Raw genomic sequence first — 24,545 nt, 5'->3', positions numbered from 1 at the left:
CTATCATCTCCAAGAAGACTTATAGAAGCTTAATTGAAAGAAATCTTAGAGACTATTTTTCCTATTATCCAAAATTACAGGTAGCGAAGCTAAGCTTGTGGACATAGAGAAACCTGTATAAGGCCATACAGCCAAGGCTGCATAGAGATGTTGTGTTTCTTCTCATAGATAATGCTTCATACTTCTCACTTCTTAAGCTTCCACTGACTGTAAATAGATTTGTAAAATGTTTAATGATGACCAGGCGCCGGTGGCCCACACCTGTAATCCTAGCTACTCAGGAAGCCGAGATCGGAGGATTGTGGTTCAAAGCCAGCCTGGGCAGGAAAGTCCGTGAGACTCTTATCTTCAGTTAACCACCTGAAAACCAGAAGAGACACTGAATCAAGTGGTAGAGCGCTTGCCTTGAGCTGAAGAGTTGAAGAACAGTGCCCAGGCCCAAAGTTCAAGCCCTACAACTGACAAAAAAAAAAAAAAGAAAGAAAAAATATTAATGATATAGTAAGGAGGAAAGTTATTTGGAATCATGCAGCATCTATTAGTAAAATAATTCTCTCTGCTGCAATAGATAAACCCTCAAATCCCTGTAACTTCACTTCATTCAACAAAAGAAGGGAAAGGAGAAAAAGGTTTTCATAAGCGAGGCCCAATGCTAGCCTTCATTCTGTTGGCTAAAACTTGTTCACATGATCATGTTTTACTGCAAGGATACTAGAAACCACAGTGTAAGTATGCAGATGGAAATATGCGTACACTGATTTTGAATAACTTGGTTTCATAAGAGGCTACAAAATGCATAGTAAAATTATGAAGGTGAGGGGGCTCAGAAAAGACTTGCTCTTTCTGATGAAGTCATTTTTTTTGTTGTTGTTTAAAAAGTGTTTCAGTGGCAGTGTCAGCATTTCTAGAGCAGGTCTATTTTGACCACCTTTAGAACTAAGCAGTTAGTGCTACTTCTGGAGTTGGCATGATTTTGTGAAAAGAACACAGACTTTGGAGTCATGTATCTTTGGGTTCAAATCCCTGGTTCATCACATATTTAACCTTGTGACTTTGGACCAAATTCAACTTCCTAATTGTCAAGTAGGGGCAGAAAGAATCCTAGACTTGCATTGAAAATTTACTTAAATGGATCAGCAGGCATTTATTATGCACTTTCTGGGGCTGGTAAGGTGGCTCAGTGGTAGAGTGCTTGCCTTGCAAGCATGAGGCCCTGAGTTTGATTTCTCAGCACCACATAAGCAAAAATAAAAAAGCCAGAAGTGGCGCTGTGGCTCAAGTGGTAGAGCGCTAGCCTTGAGCTGAAGAGCTGAGAGACAGGGACAGCACCCAGGCCCAGAGTTCAGGCCCAAGATCGGACGTGGGGGGGGGGGGGAACGTTTATTGCACACTTTCTATGTGTCAGATCCTACAGAACACACTGGGGAAAATAGCTGGAACACAAGTCACAAGGAGGCTTGGAACTGTGTATAGTCATTATCACTAGTAGGCACTCAATAAATGCTAGTGCCCATGTTTCCTGAGATACCCTCTACTGCCCACTCTGCAACTGGGTATCCTTCTTTTCCTTTCTTTTTCCTTTTTTTCCTTTTTCCTTTACATATCTACCTAGAAAAGCCATATACATTTTAGATTAAATTAATAAATATTCATGTTTTTGTAAGATGCTTTAGGTCAAGTACAAATTGTTCTTATTGTTTGAAATTAGAATTACAGGGTGAAAATGTTTGCTTATATCTATGAAAGAACTTAAACTTGCAAGGGCTTAAACTATAATAATGCAACATAAATATTTGTTCAGTAGCGGAGAATCAAGGGAGAAAGCCCTCTTTAAGGCTAGTGACCCTTGCATTGCTCAGCCTTTGGGATAAACCAGAGGAAGAGGATTTTCAGAGATATTGGATGGCTTCCCGAGAGCCAGAAGGCTGCAGAGGCCCCTCCCACTTGCTGATAGGTTATAAAGAGCCAGCCTGAACCCCAAGAGAAGGAAGGTCACAATATGGCTGCCTTACCATCTGGGAAAACTCTCACATCTGCCTCTCCTTGGCTTTTTTTCCTTTCAGCTCTTGTTTTACTATTTCTTATGATTTTGTTTTGTTTGATGATCTATGTTTTACTTTATTGCTTTATTCTTTGTTTGTTTGTTTGTTTTTGACAGCAGTGGGGCCTGAACTCTGGACCTGGGCACTGTCCCTCAGCTCTTCAGATCAAGGCTAGTGCTCTACCACTTGAGCCACAGCACCACTTCTGGTTCTGTTTATGTAGTGCTGAGGAATCAAACCCAGGGCCTCATGCATGCAAGGCAAACACTCTACCACTGAGCCACCTTCCCAGCTCTCTTGCTTTATTCTTACTACAAAGCTATTTTATTTCCTTCTATTCTTTCATCTGTTTATCTTAAATACAAATAGGATGGCAGGAGGGAAAGCAATTCATGAGGATATTAGATATTCAAACCAAGAGAACACACATCATCTTAACTCCAATCATTTTTTTATGCTTCAAACCACTGCCAACTCCATCAGGCAACAGAGAGGCTGAAGATATAGGCCTAAGGTCAAATCCGCCCAGGTTCCAGTATGATATTGCTTCTCTCTGTGTGACCTCTCCTAGTTTTCCCTTTCTTAACATTAGTCTCTTCCTTTGTGAAGTGGAAATGGTGTTATTTATTTCTATACTCATCATGGTTAAAAGAAATAGTACCACCAGGCATCACCCATAATTCTAGATACTCAGGAAGGCCAACATCTGAGTATCATGCTTCAAAACCATCCTTGGCAGGAAAGTCCATGAGACTCTTCAGTTAATCACTAAAAGGCCAAAAATGGAACTGAGGCTCAAATGATAGAGTGCTAGCCTTGAGTACAAAAGTTCAGGGACAGCACTCAAGCCCTGAGTTCAAGGCCCAGGAGCAGCCAGCACAGAAAAAGAAAAACAGTGCAATATGCTTAGCAATTTGGTTAGAATATAGCAAACCCCCAAAAATGAATGGTACATGCTGTCATCATGATCCACATCACTATATGCGCAGGCCAGTAACACCAGCCCTGCCAGGAAAGCTTAAAGGAAGTCGTCTTGTTATCTTGCTTCAAACACATTAGAGGGTGAATTTATGCTCCCATTAGCCAAATGCCATCACAACCCACTCCATGGTCCAAGGGTAACACACCAATAAAGTGTCACAAGGCCAACTCAGAAATGAGTCTTTTCATTCCAATTTCCAAGCTGATGCTTGAGGATTATCCATTACTTTTAAATATCCCTTGATGTGTTTATGCAGATGACACCCTTGAAAGCCAATGGTAACGTTTCTGGGAGTCTTAGCTGCTGCTGGGTCTCCACAAGCCTGCATTTCATTGCTCCGGCTCTTAGGAGAGTTCAGGCTGGGATTGGCTGGTTGATGTGTGTTTTCAGGCAGGGCAGGGTATCTATTATGGGCTGTGCCCTTTTCCAGCAGACAGGGCAAAGCGTATTTACTTAGTAGAAGCCTGTGTTAGAGTCCAGGTTTCCAAGATTAAGAATTCTCTGCTTCCTGACCTTGTCAAACCTCATCACTTCACAAGAATTTTCCATGTGCCACAAATCAGTTGAATGAAGGCCTTTGGTCTTGACATGCACTAGACCAGAGGACAAAATACAAATTGGCTAGCGCATGGGGCTCCTGGACCTGGACAGTATGGCTCAATCTGTTGATAACTTCATCAAACTCACTTCCTAATCTGCTCTTTTCTTCCCACCTCCTTCTTTTCCCTCTCCCTCTCCCTCTCCCTCTCTTACTCCTCATCGCTCTCCTTCCCCCTCTCTCCCCATCACCTCTCTCCCTCTTCTTCTCTCTCACACCACCCCTACTTTCCCCTTCAATCCCCTTTTTCCTCTCCTCTCCTCTTTCCTTTTCTCTTCTTCTCTCTTCTCTCCTCCCCACATTCATCCAGGCCACAACCCATTGACAGAGTTGCTCGTCCTCTTACAGAATGCCTTTGTTTGTTATTCCCAGGGGTGCACTATTAAATCCGACCGTTAATGAGACCGGCACAGGAATCCTCTGAGTATTTCAGCCCAATATTATCTTATTCTAAATACCCAAATACTGTCTTAATTCTAAGAACAACTTAGAAACACAGAGGGTGTGAGGGGCTAGTTCCAAGAGCAAGGAAGTCACTTGTAGATGCTCCGCCTTTACTCAGCTTTACCCCAGACAGCACTCACTCCAGCCCACTTGGGATGATCTAGGCTTGATATTTCTTATAGCTGTCCTAGTGGCTTTGATCAGCTCTTCTTCACCCTCTATTTCTTTTTCTATTGATGAGGTGGTTGAACTGGTATAGCCCTAAGATTCCTGTTACTCCTCACTATTCTCTGAATTTTACTCCTCAGAGCCCATTGCCCAAAGGAGCTAATTTGCCTCTGGCAGTGGGCATGGAATAATTCTGAGCATCAGTTTTCCACACATGTCCTTAGCTGGCAGTCAGAAAAAGAAAGTCTGGTGAATGAGGTGAAGTAATTCATAAAGTCACGTGGTATGGGTTAACCCAGGTCTCTCCCTCTGTTTTGCATCATCATGAGCTGGCATGAGGAAGACCAAAACCTTGCAGTCTAAACCTCGAAATGGGAAGAACTTACTCTGTAGCTCATCTCCTTCCTGGTTGGGGTTGGGGGGAGGGGAGGTTGGGTTTTTTTTAGTGTTTATTTTCTGCTTATGTGTCTCTCCTTCATTTTCTGACACAGCATGTCCCCAAACTTGTATCTTAGCTGTTGAGGAGAAACCATAGCCTTAGGCTTCAGATGATTGCTAACACATGGCTCCCATCCTATCAAACCCTACAGTCAATATTAGCAATAAAGGGAAATTAAAATATGGCTTGTTTAACATACATGAAGAAGTTTCTTTCTTTCTTTTTTTTTGTTGATTCTGAGGCTTGAACTCATTTCCGTGAAGGTTAGTGCTCTACTACTTTGAGCCATAGCACCACTTCCAATTGTATGGTGGTTAATCTGAGATAAGAGTTTCATGGACTTTCCTGCCTGGGCTGGCTTTGAACCACGATCCCCAGATCTCAGTCTCCTGAGTAGCTAGGATTACAAGTGTGAGCTACAGGTACCCCAGCATGAAGTTTCACAGAGTGTTTCTTTCCTTGCTGGAGAGTAAGCGCTATCTATACCAAATGCAAATCATTGTTGGCAAGAAGAAAAGCATCCATAATTACATTCCACTGGTACCATAGCACATATATATATCATATATATGTATATATATATGATATATATGTGTGTGTGTGTGTATGTATGATTTTTGAAGCAAGCCATGCTTCCATACAAATTCCTCCATTTTTCCCATCTACTAAAAAAAATGTGTCTATATTATTATGACACCCTCACTAAAAATTCCATTGATCAGGCTTGACTTTAGATTACATTAGAGAGTTATTTCAAATACAAGTGTTCCTGATCTGGGAATGTGGCTTTAGTAGTAGAGTGCTTGCCTAGTATACATGAAGCTCTGGGTTCAATTCCTCAGTACCACAAAAACAGAAAAAGCCAAAAGTGGTGCTGTGGCTCAAGTGGTAGAGTGCTAGCCTTGAGCAAAAGAAGCTCTGGGACAGTGCCTAGGCCCTGAGTTCGAGCCCCAGGAGTGGCAACAAAACAAACACAAATGTTCCTGCTAGCACCAAATCCACCACATTCATATCTTTGTGTGTATTAATCCTATCAGACATTCCCTCCTAGCATCGGTTACACTGGTTGGTAGGAAGAAAATGATAGCAAGCATAGAAGGGAAACAGCAACAGGCAAGGGAAAAGGCCTTAAAATCAGAACTATGAAAAATTCACCTCACAATTTTTGCCAAAGTCAGGCTTTCTCAATACCAGCTATACTATACCCCCTTATTACCAGCTTCACACAAACCCCTGCCACGTGGTGATCTCCAAACCCATCTTTAAACACTGCCAATTGCAAGGATCCTCACCTAGGGGCAGCCCCATGGGACACGTGGCAACATCATTTCATATCTGTATCCTTCTTTAAGCCAATATTTGTGAATCTACCAAATCACCCTCCCAGAAATGGGAGAAATGGGATTGTTCTTCCAGAGTGGCTTCATCCTTCCCCATTTCTCATTCTTCAAGCCAGTACACCTTCCCCTCTCTCTGGACCCCTCCCCTCCCAATTGGCACAGCTGTTTATAGGCTCCCCCAGGGTACAAACAGCCCATTCTGCACCGTGCAGCAAATTGGGTGATTTTGTAATGCCTTCCACTTGCTGCATCACCCTAAGTAAACACAGCGGGAGATGACACGAAGCAAGCTGGCCATGGCCAGGCTGGAGAGCATGTGGGCAGCACAGCCCAGGTAGTTCATTCTCTCTGCAGAAGCCATCATCTGTAGACGCCCTGTAGACATACGCCACAATGAACAGGATAATTACTAGCAGCATAATGTTTCTTCTTTGGGCTACAATTTGCACAGAAATTATCTCAGGCCAGAATTTCATATAGCTGGAATGCTTGTTATCCAAACCTGAGATTCTTTTTTCCCCATAAAAATCAAGTCCTGGGGAGGGGAGGAGGATTTGAGTTAGAAGCTTCTGTTTTATTACCTGCTCTGTAGATAGCTATTTTTATTAAAGGAAAAAAATCAGGTCCTTCATGTTCCTATGCATCAATGTTTGATTCAATCTGTTGGTATCTGACAAGCTTGTTCATTTGGACATAAGGCTTTAAATATATGTCTAAAGAAATAGGCCCCTTGACTCCATTCTTTTTTTGTGCAGACATTTTTCTTTCCTGAGGAAATAAACTCCTCTCATAGCTCATGTAGATTACAGGAAGTTCCCATTGCCATCAAGCATCTGCCCCATCCTGAAGAGGATACCAGACCCAGCTCTGCCCCTTACTAGCGTGGGGACTGAGGGAATGCTTGCTTCTCTAGGCTTCAGCTGCATCCCCTGTGGAGAGGAGTGGAGCGAGGGAAGCAGCTTCCTGCTACTGCTAGTCACTTGGGGCACATCTTTAGCTTTCTCCATAGGTCAACTGGGTCTAGCAGTAGCCTCTCCCTCTCCTCACTGGAACAGGAAGTTAAGACAACATGGTCTAAGCCAGATCTGGCCAGGGGCAGGGTTAGCGATGAGGGTTAGCTCCCAGCATCCTACTCACGAATGAAATTATCCTTCTTTCAGTGCTAAATTACTTTGTGACTTTTTAACTTCCAAAAGAGGCAGCTAGAAAAAAAAATCAGTGCTCCATGATGTTATCTGGTTGTTTGTGTTTGTTGTTGTTTTCCCAAGTTCTTTGGCTACTTGAAAGCAAAGCCCACCTTAAACATACCACCACCACCAGCAGCAGCAGCAGCAGCAGCAGCAGCAGCAGCAGCAGCAGCAGCAGCAGCCATAGTGGCAGCCAGTGTGAGATGCAGAATCTTTCCAGACACAGCTGTCTCTGGTTTGGTAAATTTACTGGAAGAAAAAAATAAACACTTTTAATTAGAAAAACAACTCCTACTGTTTGAGGTATAGAGTGGAAAATGTCCGAATTTGAAAAACCATGGAAACGGAGCAATAAATCCTTCTGTATAATGGAAAAACATATGCCTTCAACTACGGAGTCATGAGACTACCAATCCCAAGATCCATCCCAGCCCCTCCCTCATTTGGGTGACTTCAAACGAGAATGTGATCTTCAATTTTCGTTATTTCAAACTTCTCACTCTGTATTTTAGTCCAGGGAATCTAGTCCTTTTGCTGTGATGATGATCTAAGTCACTGGGTCTTGGCTCCCCAAAAGGAAGAGGTGTAACATGGCTATCTTGACCAACTTGGATTTGAATCTTTTTTCCTTATTTGTTTTTTGGGTTTTTTTTTTTTTTTTTTTTTTTTTTGTGGCTGGTTCTGGGGCCTGAACTCTGGGCCTGGCTGCTATCCCTAAGTTCCTTTGCTCAAGGCTAGCACTCTACCACTTGAGACACAGCACCACTTCCAGCTTTTTCTAAGAAATTTATTGGAGATAAGAGTCTCACAGACTTTTCTGCCAAGGCTGGCTTCAAACCACAATCCTCAGATCTCAGCCTCCTGAGTAGCTAGGATCCCAGGCATGAGTCACCAGTGCGCAGCCTGGGTTTGGCTCTTGACCTTGCCATTTATCTACTGTGTCCTCCAGCAGTGGTTGAACCTGCCTATGCCCCTAGCATCCTCAAGAAAATGAGGATAAGCATTCTAGAGTTACCATAAAGATTAAGTGGAAAGTGCTCCAAATGAGTGGTTGGCACAGTCATTTTACATAAAATATTAGCTGTTGCTTTTTATTATTTTGCTGAATGTCTCTGGCAAGAGAAACCTACCAAAAAAATTTATAATCAGAAATCTTGGTGTTTGGATTTTTCCATGTCATGAAATAAGCTAACCATTTGGGAAATAAGGACAATTAAAGCACCTCCCTTTTCTTATTTGGTATGTAATTTCCTTAAGTTGCAACTCATTAAATAGTACATCCCCTCCAAACAGGAATACTTCATGTCTTATCTCTATATTAGATAGTATATTATAATAAGTAATAGTAAATACTAAGTCCCACCACCAAAGTTTAAATTAGGAAAACACACAGTTAACAAATTCAGTCTACTTGATATAGAAACTACCAAACAGATATCAGACTCAAGTGTGCCCATGAGGGACGTGCAGATCTTATTAAAATGACAGGCTAGTTCTGGACTAAACTTGTTTTGGACAAGCTCCCAGGTGATGCTGATACTGTAGGGCTTTGAAGACTTTGAGTAATAAGGGCTTAGATATTTGCTACCTTTGAGGGTGTTAGGGGCAGCTGATCCTGGTTGGAGGTGGGCAGGTTGGAAAGGGGGCAGGCTGGAGGAACCCATCGCCCAGCCCCCATTCTAGCTCAAGCTCACCAACTCTAAGGCAATTGCAAAGCCAAAAAGGGCAGAAGAAAGACTTGAAATTTTCTGTCTCCATTTCCCTGTACTGTAAAAGCATCACAGAACAGCAACTGGACCCACCTCAAGTGCTAAATTATCTTTCACAACACCGGTAGGTCAGAACAATTTGATTTTCCCCTCTAGGCACGTTTTTTTGTTGTTGGTTGTGTTTTATGTTTGGCAGGGTTTGAATTCAGAGCCTCACACTTGGCTTGCTTGCTCTGCTGGAGCACTCTCACTTGGCCTGACTCCAGCTTGGCCTTATTCTGGTTATTTTGGAGATGGTATCTTGCAGGCTTTTCTGCCCAGGCTGGCTTCAAACTTAGATCCTTTGGGTCTTGGCCTCCTCAGTAGCTAGAATTATAGGCATGAATCACTAGCTTCTGGCTATTTGTTTCTTAGGACAGCATCTTTGTACATACCCTCAAAAGGCTTTGAATTTGATTATAGGCCTGTACCACAATGCCAAACCTCTTCCCTCTAGTTCTATTATTTGGATAGCATATGGGAGGTACAGACTCTAAAGCAGATGGCTTAAGAGATAATAGATACCCAGATAATTGTGTTATTACCACTAGGGCCCATTTAATGAAATATATATTTTGTATGTTTTACTTTGAGGTCCTGAAAACTTCCCCCAAAGTCCCTACTTCCAAAAAGTCTTCAGATCTCAAAGTCTTGCCTGAAGTCATAGCCTAAAATAAGACAAATGCTTACCATGGCAGAACCCCTTCCCTAACAAAACTTCCCTGGGTCCAAATGTTCCCAAAGTGAAGAGAACATCTTCACTGACCTTAATCCTAGTTAATTATTTTTAGAAATGGAACAATATAGTGAAATACTATGAAAACCCTACGGGTAGAGGGCAACCGATAGGCCTATTTGTCCTGTTGTTAACACCACACGTACTTTTGTCCGTTTTGCTAATCCCTAAGTGAAACTTAAATGAATAGGTGTGTCTGTTACCAAGTGCTGAGACTCCTCTTCCCCCCAGTGGGAGGTAGAAAATCGATCCGCTTCCTCATCACAATTGTGCAGTTTACTTGAAAAATTCTGTTTGTTGTTTATCCATAAATTATATCCCCAGTCCAGTTTCCAAAGTTAGTAAAGATTCACATGTATTTCCTGCTTTGGGAAAGGAGAGTTCACATTTGAGAACTTAAACAGAGCCAGCATTAGAGGCTACGTTATACTTTCTTTCAAAAACACTGGTTGCAACTTGTGAGCAGGAATGGAGGAAACTTGGGTGGACATTGCCCAAAAACAATGTACTCATTACCCGACTGATGATAATGGTAGCCCCTCTGTACAACATATTAATAGTAATAATAAAAATTATTTTTAAGGCTGGTTGCAACCAACAACAAAGAAAAGCATTATGCTTTGAACCTCCACAAAGGAGAATCTATCTAATCCTGGCAGGAAACATCTGTTCCCTTTTATATGCATTTGTGGCTCTTTAAAATGAATGTTTCTGAACAGCTGTTGCTTTTCTAATCTCCTAAATGGAATCACTGTGGCCTTTAGAGTAATTACCTCAAAGTTTGAGTCATTTAACCTCAGGATTCTCTGATCAAATCCAGTATAAGTTATAGAAAATCAAATTGTGTGCTCAAGAGAAGATTCTGTATTTGAAGCCTCTGGTCAAATAATTGTAAGGTGTTCCTTGTAAATCTCATCAAGGAAGGTGTCTCTACCATCTTTGATATATGGAGTGGTTTTTTTGTTTTTTGGTTGTTGTTTTTAACAATTTCAGGCTCTATGTTAAAATACACTATGTATATCCCACACAAATGTTCTAAGCACAAACTTTTTTAAACTGTCCATGGGTTTTCACTTATTATCAGGAGATTATCGTTGTCGTTTCTGGTTTCAGAATAATTATTTGAGGTTTCTATATCCGTGGCGATTGTTTTTCATTAGAAAGTGATTGCCTAATGGAATACACAGGAAAACCAGAGAACTGGGAACAGCCAGATAAGGAAAAGATTTGTCTCTTAGCAGTTCCAAAATCTCACTCATTTAATGGACTAGAGTCCCTGCCAATGAAATAAGAGAAACCCTATGTGATAGCAAACTAAAATTCACTGCACATATGCATAGAAAAGTCCAGTCTCAACAGGAGGGAAAGTTAATAGTCAGGTGCTCAGTAAAAGAAAGACAAAACCATATAGCAATGGAAAGCAGCCTAGCTGACACAGAGACTGTAGTTTTGCAAGACTTCACTTACAAGAGGATATTTTGAGGGCACCTTCAGCAAAGGCTGACCAAGGGCCTCCATCAACTCCCATTGCTGAAGTCTCAGGAGAGCAGCTGCAGCTATATTGTTGAGATGGAATGTTTGAGCACAGTGCTGGCCCCCAGCACTCAATCCCTTCAGTACACATATTTTTCTAATCTCTACTTGAACAAAGGAGTTGCCATCCAACAAAGCAGTTCATGAGTACACTGCATCTTGATCAGTGTCACTTCTTCCGACATTCTCACCTCCACCTCCAAACCACCCTTTCTCTTGTTCTTGATTTCGTAGTATGCACAATGAATTCTCCCCCTCAACCCCACACCTCCTCTTCATTTGGGTACCCCTCTCCTTTGGCCCCACCCATCACCTCCTTGCAACTACTCATTCCCTGGTGTCTGTTTTGTTGGGCTTTGAGTTTGTCTTTCAAAGGAATTACACAGAGTTCTCCCTAGAGTCTGCCATGTTTTTGTTAATAACCTTTGTAATCACTTGCATCTACCCAATTGTGTTTATTTAATAGATTTATAGACTAGTTCTAGATGCATGATCTTAGTCATCCTACACTATGAATAAAGCTGAACTTTTTAAAATAATTGCTACGTAAATAAAACTTTTTCTTCACCTTTCTTTAGAGACCTCTGCACTAGCTCTTGAAGTAGCCCCTTAGAAAGTGGGGGAAGTGAAGAAGATTTTGAGGAAATAGAATGAGGACTAAGGGCAGATAACGAGAAAAAAGGCACTTACTGAACAATGACAAGACAGAGAAGACATAGGGAGAAGGTGTTTGCACCACCTCCTGCTTCCTGCAGGATTACGCGGGAGAGGAAGCAAGATTAGTAGAGCTGCCACATTTAGTTTGATTACACTCAGGCAATGAGCTTTCATGAATATACCAGGTTCCAAGTTAGTGCTCGGCTTAAACCTAAATAAGCCAAGGTCACAGCTATTCAGGAACTCATAAGTCTAAATGGGTGAATTCATAATTATAGTATACCACAACACATCCTAAGTAGAAACAAGAATCTTATTTCTAGCCCTGTCCACCCGACAACACATACCTATTTCTTCATTGTTTGAAAGGAGAGAAATTGTCTCTTTCTTTGGTATAGCTATCACAGTTAGATGAGATTCTTTAGGAAAATTGCTTGGGATGCTACCTGTCATGCAGTATATGCTAAATAAATAGTAATGTGCATTTATAGTATATAGCATAAAATGAGTGCTTGGTGATTTTTAGCTTACACCAGTATTATTTATTAAAGTGATTTATATACAAATAGTTTTCTTCTTCATCTTTGTACAAATTCCTTTAGAAGTAGCCTCCTTTCAAGTTGTGACCCTGGACTTTAGAATGTACTCTCAAATGGCCAGAACTTTCTACTCCACTATTCAAGTTAAATTATGGAGAATGTCAAAGTAGTATCTTATCCCAATCTCAAGGTCCAAATGTCCACACTTGAATTATTAGCATACATACATACACAAGGACGATCTTAGTAACAGTACACAATTGTATGTTGTTGGAACAAATAATGGTTTGGGGTTTTTTTTGCCAGTCCTGGGGCTCGAACTCAAGGCCTGGGCACTGTCCCTGAGCGTCTTTTGCTCATGGCTAGCACTCTACCACTTGAGCCACAGAACCACTTCTGGCTTTTTCTGTTTATGTGGTACTGAGGAATCGAACCCAGGGCTTCATGCATGCAAGGCAAGCACTCTACCACTAAGCCACATTCCCAGCCCCCAAATAATGATTTCCAAACACAGGAAAACATCACGGATTTGCATAGTAAGGGGTAGCTGTCTGGGTTGTACCTAAAACTAACCTGGGAAAATCCAGAAAAAGTTATCCAATATATCTCCTGTCTCTCACTCTCTCAACAACGTTTTGCTATGTTCCGCAAGCTGGTATAAAACTTACAATATTCCTAATTCACATTCTTATATGCCGGGATTAACAGTTTTATGCCACCATGCACTCACTGCTGACACGTATATAAGAAAGGCCAGGAAACCCCAACTTACTCAGCTGGCTGTTTCTAACCACTTTATCATAACCCAACTTTCTTTGCTTTTGCTCTTTTGAAAGGGGCTGGCTCCCTTTGTGTCCTGAAATACTTGAATATTTTTAGTATAATTTTCCCTCTTTGATGGACAGATTTATTTTCTATCATCCATAGTGAACTCTCCAGAGATAGAACGTAGGCAGTTAGGTTAATGAGGTTTTTGTTTTTCTCCTTTGCAAAAGATGCTTTAGATCAGTGTTTTGACATTCAAAGCCAATAGAATGATGGTTATCAAATGCAAAACAAAACAAAACAAAACCAATCCTTTATGTCTAAATTCCCTGAAACATACAGATTGATCTGTAGCGAGTTAATTTAGCAGCAGGTTACATGTCCATGTAGATATTTTCTACTTAACAATTTTTCATAATAACTGGCATGAAATTGATTGTCTTGGTAGCTAGAATGTGAAGAGTTAAAAGCCAAATGTTAGCCAGACACCAGTAGCTCATGCCTATAATCCTAGCTTCTCAGGAGGCTGTTGCCTCCTGAGAGGTTGTGTGGCTAAGAAAATATGATTATTTCTAGAGTCCCCTATTTAAAAAAATCATACATTTCTATTCTGTGCAATATTTCCCAGATAATGCTAAAAACAGATTTTTTCGAATAAACTACTTATTTTCATCCTACCTGGAACCCACAAGAGAACATTACATCTGACTTTTAATGTTTCAGTTAGAAGACCCTCCCAGAATAGCTGATGGCTTTTTGAATGACAATGCAAATTTACTCTGAACCTATTTAAAACATGAAAGCCTGATGAGGGTGCCTACATATCCAACACCTGACAATAATTTTCTTAAACATATCTTAACCTGTGAATCTCAAACTGTTGGTTATCAAAGTCACCTGGAGAACACCTACCCAGACCCCAGCCTAATTCAAAAGTCTAGTCTTCTGGGTGTTTCATAGCTCCTCAGGAGATTCTGATGCACACCAACAGTTGAGAATTGCAGATTTGCTCTTTAGGATATTTTCTAAAAAGAAACACCCTATAGCCCTGAGCTTTGACATAGTAATGGCAAACGTTCTTGAGAATAACTATTGCCAACCCTATGAACATGGTGGTCACGTGGGCTTCTCATTATTGGCAGCACCCCCAGTAGGTATATGCTAAAGGGCCTGGTGTAATGGGTGTCTCCTCTTCTTTGGGAATGGAATAGAAATTGCTTGTCCCTACCATCCTCCTGTTCTTGATAAGAATCAAGAATCCTTTTAAAAACTGTTGAGATTTCCCATAACCCACTCAGGACTTTTCAGCCTCCATTTCCCAGCCTTGCTCCAGCCAGTCCACTTGCCAGTTAAGCAAATGAATATCATTATTGTGAAGGTGGTTGCAGACAGTGATTATGGGCTTGTAAATGCCTCCTGTGAATGCAGCCCTTTTCCCAATCCATCTCAAGTGCTTAGAAAAGTGGAAGGCAATCTTATCCGTTCCCTCACCCCAAACAGAGTCTTATAAGAAACCCCTTCTTGCTGGTCCAATGGACATGCCCAGAAAACCTTAACAGGCTGTGCTATAAGGCAGAGTGTTCATTGGGTCCGGTGCCTTTCACTTTTCACCAAAGCTCCGATTCACTAGGGAGCAGAGACTGCCCAATCTGGCTATATTTTTTCATTTCTGTTGGCACTGGGAAATTAGTACTAATTTTTTTTAGAATTTCTGCAGAGAGAAAAAAATTGAAAAAATGTCAGGCTTTCTAAAATACCATGAGAACTTCAACATTTAAATTGAACTTTACAGGATACAATTTGCTGTTGCTTTAGCTTCTGAAAATCTAGTAGGTACTGTTGAAATATGCACGGGTATTTTTTTTTTTAATTTCTGTAGAAATAAAATGTATCTCAGGCCCAGAATTAAGCCTTGCATTCAGTCACTTTTTATTTAGTTCATGAAAACCTTAAATTCTCATAATGCTTGAATGGGTTCTACTTGGATATGTTTGGTTTGAAATACAATGCAATCCCCCAAGGCCTCCAACCACTGTTTTCTTTTCATGGAGGGTGCGAAAAAATGACTATTATTGCGTTAGTGGCTGACTTGGTTGAACCATGGAACTGAGGCTGGATCTTTCTGGTTCACCACGCTGTCAATAATGTTCTATAAACACTGAGAAGTACCCATATTTATTTCACTTATCTAATAACAATGTCTCGTGGGGCCCTTTCCATACAGTGAATCCTCAGAACTCTTCTCTGGATAAGATCAACGGTTATATCCCCCAAGTAGCACAATGTTGATTTTTGTAAAGGAGACTTTGCTTATGAGCCCATATTAAACTACTTCCAGCTTTGCATTTCTATTTATGAAGAAATTTCTATTTAAGAAAGAAAACATGTACTGATTAGCACATTGTTGTTGTTGTTCAGTCTTCCCTAAAGTGGAACTAGAAAAGTACATGGGCCTCAAGAGTAACGTAAAGACTCTGGAGTGGAACCATAACTTCCAAAAGTAACGGATGGTAGTTTACACCTTTAGAGAAAACATGCAAGCAACCTCAATTGAAAATGTCAGAGAGGGACCTTATATAAAGCTAAACTAGATGTAATTTGTGTTCCTCATTTGATACTCCTTTTAAATGTCTGAAAATTCCCAGGTCAGGGTGGACTTAACTATAAGCATCGGGATATGGACATTCATAGCTTTTTGGTGATTTTAGCATGAAGAAATCTACACTGATTATAGACTTTCAGTTATTGTATGGCCACTTGAACAGGAGGACTCTATATAGTTTCCCAATTTTGACAGGCAGTTGCTAAGAACTGCAGGAAATAAGGATAGCTGTATATTTCAATTTTTAATGTATATGCATGAGCATATATGCACATAAATTTTCTTTCTGATTTTTCCCTGTAAAGACATAAACAAGTAAAATTTGCCACTAAGGAGATAGATAGAAAACATTTTTCATGTTCTTGATACTTTGCCCATTTTCTAGATGACAGACCTTCAAATTTCTGTACACTGAATATAAAAAATACAATATGCATAAAGAAGCTGCTGGTACCCAAGCCAAAGAGATTTGGGACTCATTCGTTCTATTATGTTTCTTAATTTGCCATCCAGCTACAGTATTACCTGCTCTCCTTCATCTGATCTCACTGCCAGCTTGGAACCATTTACAAAACTCGTTTTTAAGATTTTGTTTCTTGAGTTTGGAGGAGAGGGTGTTTGTTTGGTTTTGTCTATATTTTGTATTAGAGGATTTTGTAGAAGGTTGTGGGAACAAAGTTGTCACTTACTGTGTGGCCATGAGAGCGTATCCACTTAAGTACCTGGGTGTCCTTCAGGTCAGCCTATGATAAAACCCAAGTCAAACAAGGCTGAATCCCAGATGTTTTACGTCCTGAGGATCTAACCTAAGGTCATGGCCAGCCTTGCCTCTCAAAGACCTCACATGGTCATCTAAGCAGTGACATAAACCAGCATCACCTTGCTCTTGGGCCATTGTTGCTGGCAGGGTACTGGTGAAATATAGCCATGGAGGAGCTAAAATCTTTCTGGAGACTGAAGGTAAAGGGAGTGTTTTGACGACTCCCAACACACAGTCCATCTACTGTGAGTGACGGAGCCTGCATCTCATCACTGCTGTCAGACAGAGGGCAGGGGAGTGCTGTCAGCCCCAAAGGACCAAGCAACAGCCTGCCTTTCAGAACTCGGCATCTCTGCAAAACCTTGACAATGCCAACAGCTCATCACCTCATGTTTTTCAACCCATGCAGAAAATGGCCTTCCAGCCTGGGACAAACCGAAACACTGTCCAGACCGGGAAGAGGACTGGAAGCTAGTAGGAATGTCTGAAGCCTGCCTGCATAGGAAGAGCCATGCAGAGAGGCGCAGCAGCACACTGAAGAATGAGCAATCCTCACCACACCTCATTCAGGCCACCTGGACGAACTCCATCTTCCATCTGGACCATGACGATGTGAACGATCAGAGCGTCTCCAGCGCCCAGACCTTCCAAACAGAGGAGAAGAAATGTAAAGGTAACCAGATTTTTAAATTATCACCTGTTTGCACTAGGTGGAAAAAAATATCTCTGTGGTAACTGTGTACTCTGTTTCTTTAGTGTGTGGTATCCATGTGTTTTCCTCAACTGTTCTGTTAGGAGGTTTCTTTATCTTCAACTTTTCTCTTAAACATAAACAAGTAGGATCCAGAAGAGAGCAGTTAATTTTAGTTTCACATTTTGTGTTGGGACACTTGGAGCAAAAACATGGCTTATTTCTTTAATTAGCAGAAGGGCTGTTAGTTTTGGCTTTAATTCTATTTTTAGATCTGAGTAGAAACAGACATTGTTGTATATGCAGCTACTTGCTCAGAAGGGAGTGTGTAAATGTATTCACATGTTCCTTTTTAGGCTTGTGCCAGCAGCTAGACAGATTACCTACCTCTTACCTAAATAGAAAAATGGGTGCTCAGAAGAGAGGTTTTAAGTTGTTGTCTTTTACTCATTAAATCCTTGTGTCATTATACTGAATGGGAGGGGTTATGGTGTTAAGAGGTTGTCACCTCAGAGGAAGAAAAAAGTTGAACTGGTCTAAATTCCTGGTTGTCTGAGACTTAGCCGTTCCTCACCTCGAGTGGCCTCCACCCCAACAGATGTCCTGGTGCTGATCGCTTTATGGTTTTAGGGCTTCCCCCCAAAAATGTGTTTCTCAAATCAATTTGTGTCTTCAGCATCTAGATTCCTGTCACTTCCCATCTTTTCTGATTTAGAGTATAAAAACTGTCATTTTGGTTTTTGTTGAGGACCTCTACTTATGAGAGAGGTTAAGTTGTATACTTTAAAAACCATGTCATCATATACCTAAAATTCACACAGTCATCTACCAATGTATAATAATGAAAATTTGCCGGCTTCCAAGTGTGAGCTATGAAAAACTTTTTACCTTGAACATAAATGCAAAATTGTTTGTCATTCTTGCAAAAGGGTGGTTTTGGTTTTTCTGAAAATACTTTAAAGCTCTTTGTAACTACCAGTTTACCTGGAAAATTAAGTGTACAGATGGTTTGAATTGAAAATAGGGTATCTGACTGTTATGGTTAATGAGAGCTCTGAGCAGTCAAAATTAGAGATGGTCCCCTTAGAAAGTTTTGTGTTTGAACCATCATATTTATTGTTTAAGAGATTTGAAATTTTGAAAGGGATAATAAAAAGAGCAAAATAGTATCTCAAAGGAATCAAGAGGTAGGATTGGTTTCTGTGGGTGTGAGTATGCCTACCTTTGTTTGAAAAATCATTGAGAGTTAACACTAGTGAGCAAATTTTAACAGATCTTCAAGTTTTATAGGCAATATTAAAACCTTATCTGTCTTTGGCTCATAGTCAAATGCCAACAAGAAGCTCCAAATGCTCTTGTGATTTAAGAAGTACTCTCATGAATTAAGGTTGACTCACTCATAACTGATACCCACATTCATTCATAACATCTACTTCTCATTAATGAGAAGTACTGGCCTGGAGTTCCTAGAGTTTCCAACATTATACTTTCAGTTTGTTGGTGTGCCTTAAAAATGAGAGGAAACTAGCATGGTTCCATATAAGGTAGTCCCAGCATTTAAGAGGCTAAAGTCAGAAGATTTCTAGTGCAAGGCCAACCCCGGTGACATAGCAAGATCTTGTCAAAAACTAAAGGGAGAGGGGCAAGAGGAAACAGTCTGAGTGCAAAACCCTAAAAAGTATAGAACAATAGCTAAGACCACATTTTCTTTTTAGATATTGGCATATTATGTGAAGGATTTCCCTTTCTGTCCTTGAGTAAACTGGCAAGATAGTTGATAAAATGAAATCAAATACTGTATGTAAGCATTTGACATGGACATGTCCTCTAAATTTAGTGTCCTCTAAATACCAACTGGTATTTTCTATGATTACTATTATTGGCTATGAATCCTTAAGTCACATGTATCTTTCTGTCCACATGTGCCTGGCAAGAAATGGAGAAAGGGGAGTCTAGCAGATGAGTACTGAGTCAGATATGCTGTTCCTAGGAAGTATGAGCATTCTTCCAGCTCTTTTTCACTGAAGATCAGCAATTACTCAAGAAGAAGGTATTATTGTTCAAGTGCATGATTCTAGTGGAAAAGAGAAGACAGTGAGATACATTTCCCTGTGATTTCCAGAGGTACCACCAGGGTTCACCTTAATCTGTTCATGAGACAGTGCACTTGTTGACCATGAAAATGCTACCAGGAGCCTATGTCACCAGGGCCCAAAAAATCTTAACTCAATTTTTACTCCCTCAGAAGGAACACCTGTGTTTAGAAAGGTACCAATGGGACCAGGAAAATAAAGTGGGTAGTCTTGTCTTTCCTCTTTGGAATCCATCTACTCATATGTTACATCTATTGTCACTCTGAGGACCATCAGATATGAGGAATTTGGAGCTCAAAGTGTGGTGGTCCAGCAAGTTGCACTAACAGTTCATTGCACAAATTAGACAGTTAATGTATTTTGTTTGGATTCTGTAATGCAGACCTGTATGATGGCCTTCAAGTTCTTGGAAAGAGATTGGTTGGATGTCCTTTTGTCCTGATGCTTTTTCCTCATGCTTGAACATCAAGAACAATATCCTGCACACAATAGGCACTCATATAAATACACTGATGGATAAATGCCTGAAAATGTAACCCAGATCTGAAATAGCAAGTCAGGAAATAAGTGCCAGTATGAGTGGATATCAGACTGTGCTTAACAGCATTTCCAATGGTTAGAAGTGAGAATCTGGCCAGATGCTGGTGGCTTGCACTTGTAATCCTAGCTACTCAGGAAGTTGAGATCAAAGGATCACAGTTCAAAACCAACCTGGGTGAAAAGTCTTATGAAACTCTCAACCAGCAAAAGGCTGGAAGTGAAGACATGATTCAAGTGGTAGAGCACCAGCTTTGAGGGAAGAAGCCAAGTGAGAGCAAGAGGCCTTGAGTTCAAGCCTAAGTACACACACGCACATGCACGTGCACACAGGTGCATGCATATACACACGAGAGAGAGAGAGAGAGAGAGAGAGAGAGAGAGAGAGAGAGAATCTGAGCTGTAATTCCAGCTACTTAAAAGGCTGTAACAAGGAGGGATTATGAATTCAAGGCAAATCCTGGGCAACACAGAGACCATGTCTAAAGAAGAGAGGGATGGGGGAGGGAGGAAAGAAGGAAGGGAAGGGAAAGAAACAAGAATCTGAGGCCCCACCTAGACTACTGAATTGGAATCTGGGGAGAGGGGCCCAGGACTCTGCTCATCAGAAGGCAGTTGAGAATACTTTTAAACTCTCAGACTAGGAATTGGTCTGCCATCTAGTGGGTACTCAAGGATGTATAGTTTTCCTCCTTTTGGTGGCCCCTATCTGGGAGCCATTTGACTCTGAACTCTTACTTGGGCCTTCCTTAGGCCTGGCTAAAGATAGCTGTCAGCTGAACGTCTGCATGCACTCTCCTTCTGGAAGCACATCCTCTTGGGTTTGAGTTCTTTTGGGAAGTCTGCACTGTTTGCCTGGTACCTTGATCCTCCTTTCATGTCTACAAGGGCCGGTGTGGTCTCCTGGAGCAGAACCATCAGTCAGGCCTTCATACTTCATGTTTGCCTCTGGACACTTGAAATTTCTTGAAACGCTGAACCCCAGCAAGACAAGAACACTGGGACACCCTCCCCCCAGGTATTAGGGTAACTACAATCTGCTGATATCATTGAAGCTTCTCTGTAGATCCCTGCTGTGCTTAATTTAAAAAGAAATCTTATATACTTAGGAAGGCAAGTCATAATAATGTTTAAGTTATTTTTCTCTCATTAAAAAACCCTTATGTTCTTTGAAAAAATTAAAAATTCTCTTATTATTAAAATTACAAATAACTTATTTGTTTCTTTTTAACTTTACTGAAAAGGTGATGGGCAGGGGGGTTATAGTTACATAAGTAAGGTAACGAGTACATTAGTTTTTAAACAGTTACCCCATTCCCCATGTTCTCCCTATTCCGCTCCCCGCCAAGCTGTAAGGTTCATATCCAATACAGTGTCAAGGGAATATCAATGCTGCATTAGTTCATCCTACAAATAACTTCTAAAAGTCATTTGTAACCCATCTCCCAAGGACAAGCACTTTACAATGTTTATTTCCACCCTTCTTTCTGTATATATTTTTACCAACTTGGGATCGTTTTAGGCATACCATCTTTTTATATTTTTGAATTAACACACTAAGCGTACCATTTTTAGCCAGCTTTAAATGCTTAGTAATATATCATGAACATTTCCCCATATCATTAAATATTCTTCCAAATCCTGACTTTTATTGCCTATAGATTATTCCTGCTTGTAGATGGGCCATAATTTATTAAACCAGTCTCCAAGACTTAGACAAGGTAAAGTAATTTTTGAAACAATATGTCAGCTACAGGGCAGACTATTAACTCCATGCTCTTCATAAAGGGAAGAAAATGAATCAAATTTATGATGACATCTTTAAATGATACACATTTCTTCATTTACCAAAATAACAAAGTGTTCTAAAAAAAATGGATGCAAGTCACTGTGTGCATTATAATCCTTCAAGTTAGACATTCACATTTTCAGTCGGTGATCACTATCTTTGTCCTTAAGTAAAACACAAGGACATGCTCAGATAAATGAGTATTTTAGAAAGTAGTAGATTAAGACGCGTATGCCTTTCCACCAGTATGACCATCTGCTCTCTCCATCTCTGCTCTCCACTCTGCCCTGCTCACCACGGATCAGTCTTCAGGCTCTCCTAAGAGAAGGACAATTCATACACCTCACAGGCACTACAACGAGCGTTTGAGCCTCCCTTATCAACACAAGAATAAGGGACCGCTACCAGCTTCTGGCATATAAAAGATAGTTGGGTGATCTTACATTTCAAAGACAGGAAAGAATACTAGGCCAGGGAAGGAATGGTTATTCTTTCCTTGCTTGTCCTTTTATCAGCATGGGGTGGGGTGAGGGAGAAATTGGAAACAAGGCAATGTCAAGGAAAGGAAAATGACAAATTCAGGGTTCTGTTCCATCTTTGCTACTTTGGCTCTCATTGAGAAGTGACCATGAGCTTTGCAAAGTCCATGTGGCAGTGTCTCATTCTGTGAAATGCAGATCTGATTCTACAGTTCCCCTCTTCACATCTTGCCCCACAGAAATGCTTACCCAGGAGCCTGAAGATCTGTGTTCAAAAGTGTTTTACTCACACATAAAACTTCTCACTAACTTCTGTATTTTCCCTTTTAAAATTTTTATTGTAAAGGTGATGTGCACAGGGGTTACAGTTACATAGGTCAGATAATGAGTACATTTCTTTTTGAAGTGTCACCTCTTTCCTCATTTTCTTCCAGGCTTTTCCCTCCTGCCAGCCCCTCCCCCCACAAGTTGCATAGTTCATTTTCAGCATAGTGTTTATTTTCAAATAGAAATAAAAATTATATTTGAAATAGAAAAAAGTGTTCTTTGCACCTGTGTATTGGTTAGTGATAAACTGGAGACCAGATAGCTACATGTCAGTCTATATGGACATACTCAAAGAAATGATGTTACATCCACTAGAAAAGTTTTCAAATTTATTACAAAGAGATGCTTTCATTAAGTATTTTTAAGATCAAGCATGTATTAAGAATTGTGTGATCCCATTCAAACTTTTAATAGGCTTCAAAGTTGTATGAGCACAAATATGCACAGAAAAAAATCTTTAAAAGACACATGAAAGCCAGGCCCCAGAGGCTCAAGCTGCTGTGTCAAGAGGCTGAGATCTGAAGACGATGGTTCAAAGCTAGCAAGGGCAGAAAAGTCTGAGACTTGTTGCCAGTTAATCAGTAAAACGCCAGAAGTAGATGCATGTCTCAAGAATGGATGACCAGTTTTGAGCAGAAAAGCCAAAGCAAGAGCAGGAGGTCCCAAGCTCAAACCCCAGCATAGTCATGCACACACACATAAAAGAAATGACTGGCTTGCTGGGTCATAGGGGAGCTCTATGTTTAGTCTTTGGAGGAACCTCCATAGTGCTTTCCAGTGTGGCTGAACAAGTTTACATTCCCACCAGCAGTGTAGTAGCATTCCCTTCTGGCCACATCCCAGCCAGCATCTAGTATTACTTTCTTGATAATGGCCATTCTAACTGGGGTGAGGTGGAATCTCAATGTGGCTTTGACTTGCATTTCTTTTATACCCAGAGATGTTGAACATTTTTTATGTCTCTTGGCTACTTTCTCTCCAAAGAAGACTCTCTTTAATTCTTTAGTCCACTTATTTATGGAGTGGTTGTTTCTTTGAAAAACTTTTTATTGGGGGGTTTAATTTTTTGAGCTCTATGTATATTTTTTATATAAGGTCCTTGTCTGTTGTATCTCTACTGAAGACCTTCTAATCCGTGGGCTTTCTATTGATCTTGCTAGCTATGCTCTTTGCCATGCAGAAGCTCTGCAGTTTAATGCGATCTCACTTATCCAGCCTTTGAGTTGTTGTGTTACTGGATCTTTATTTAAGAAGTTTCCACTTGTGCCAAGGAGCCCTAGTGTGTCCACTATCCCTTCCTGTAATATTTTCAGGGTTCCTGCTCTTACCTTGAGGTCTTTGATCCATTTGAAGTTGATTCTGGTTCAGGGTGACATATAGAATCTAACTTCAGTTTTCTACATGTATGTGTATAGCCAGTTCTGCTAACACCATTTGTTGAAGAATCGGTCTTTCTTCCATCTGATAATTTGGGCTCCCTTTTCAAAAATGAGGTGGCCATAGGTCTGTGGGATCATATCTGGGTCTTCAGTTCTATTCCATTGGTCCTCAGCCCTGTTCATGTGCCAGTGCCAAGCTATTTTTATAACTATAGCTTTATAATAGAGTTTGAAATTTGATATTGATCTTCCTCCAGCACAGTTCTTCCTGCTAAGGATTGTTGATCACAAACAAGGCCACACTAAAGCTACCAGCACAACTTTGTTTATTGCAGCATTATTTACCATAACTAAGATATGGAACCATATAGTATATATACCCAATGGAATTCTTTACTTCCATCAGAAAGAATGGCATTGCCTCACTCAGAAGGAAATGGAAAGACTTGGAAAAACTCATATTACATGAAGTAAGCCAGACATAAAGAAACATAGGCTCCATGGTTTCCCTCAGTTGTAATAATTAGTATATGTCTTAGATAGCAGAGGATCAGAATAGCTTAATAGCTATTACAATTTCTGGGTCTTCAGTTCCATTCCACTGGTCCTCAAATCTGTTATATTGCCAGTACCAAGCCGTTCTGATCACTATGGCTTTGTAGTACAGTTTGAAGTTTGGTATTGTTATTCCTCCAGCACTGTTCTTTCTG

At 40.6% G+C, this 24,545-nt stretch overlaps 1 protein-coding gene across 3 annotated transcripts in view; it reads left to right on the top strand.

The window, feature by feature from the left end:
• The window catches only part of Thrb (thyroid hormone receptor beta), a 376,510-nt gene that overhangs the window by 285,577 nt on the left and 66,388 nt on the right, over positions 1–24,545 (top strand). For all 3 annotated transcript variants that reach the window (XM_042679967.1, XM_042679968.1, XM_042679966.1), the window contains exon 4: positions 16,950–17,213. In XM_042679967.1, coding sequence (XP_042535901.1) covers positions 16,950–17,213 — 264 coding nt within the window. The remainder of the gene's footprint in view (positions 1–16,949; positions 17,214–24,545) is intronic.

The sequence above is a fragment of the Dipodomys spectabilis genome, unplaced genomic scaffold (genome assembly GCF_019054845.1).
Source record: "Dipodomys spectabilis isolate Male_0828 unplaced genomic scaffold, ASM1905484v1 ptg000054l, whole genome shotgun sequence".
NCBI classification, from domain to species: Eukaryota; Metazoa; Chordata; class Mammalia; order Rodentia; family Heteromyidae; genus Dipodomys; species Dipodomys spectabilis.
Note: the sequence above shows the minus strand (reverse complement) of the source record. Positions and strands in the feature narration are given on the sequence as shown.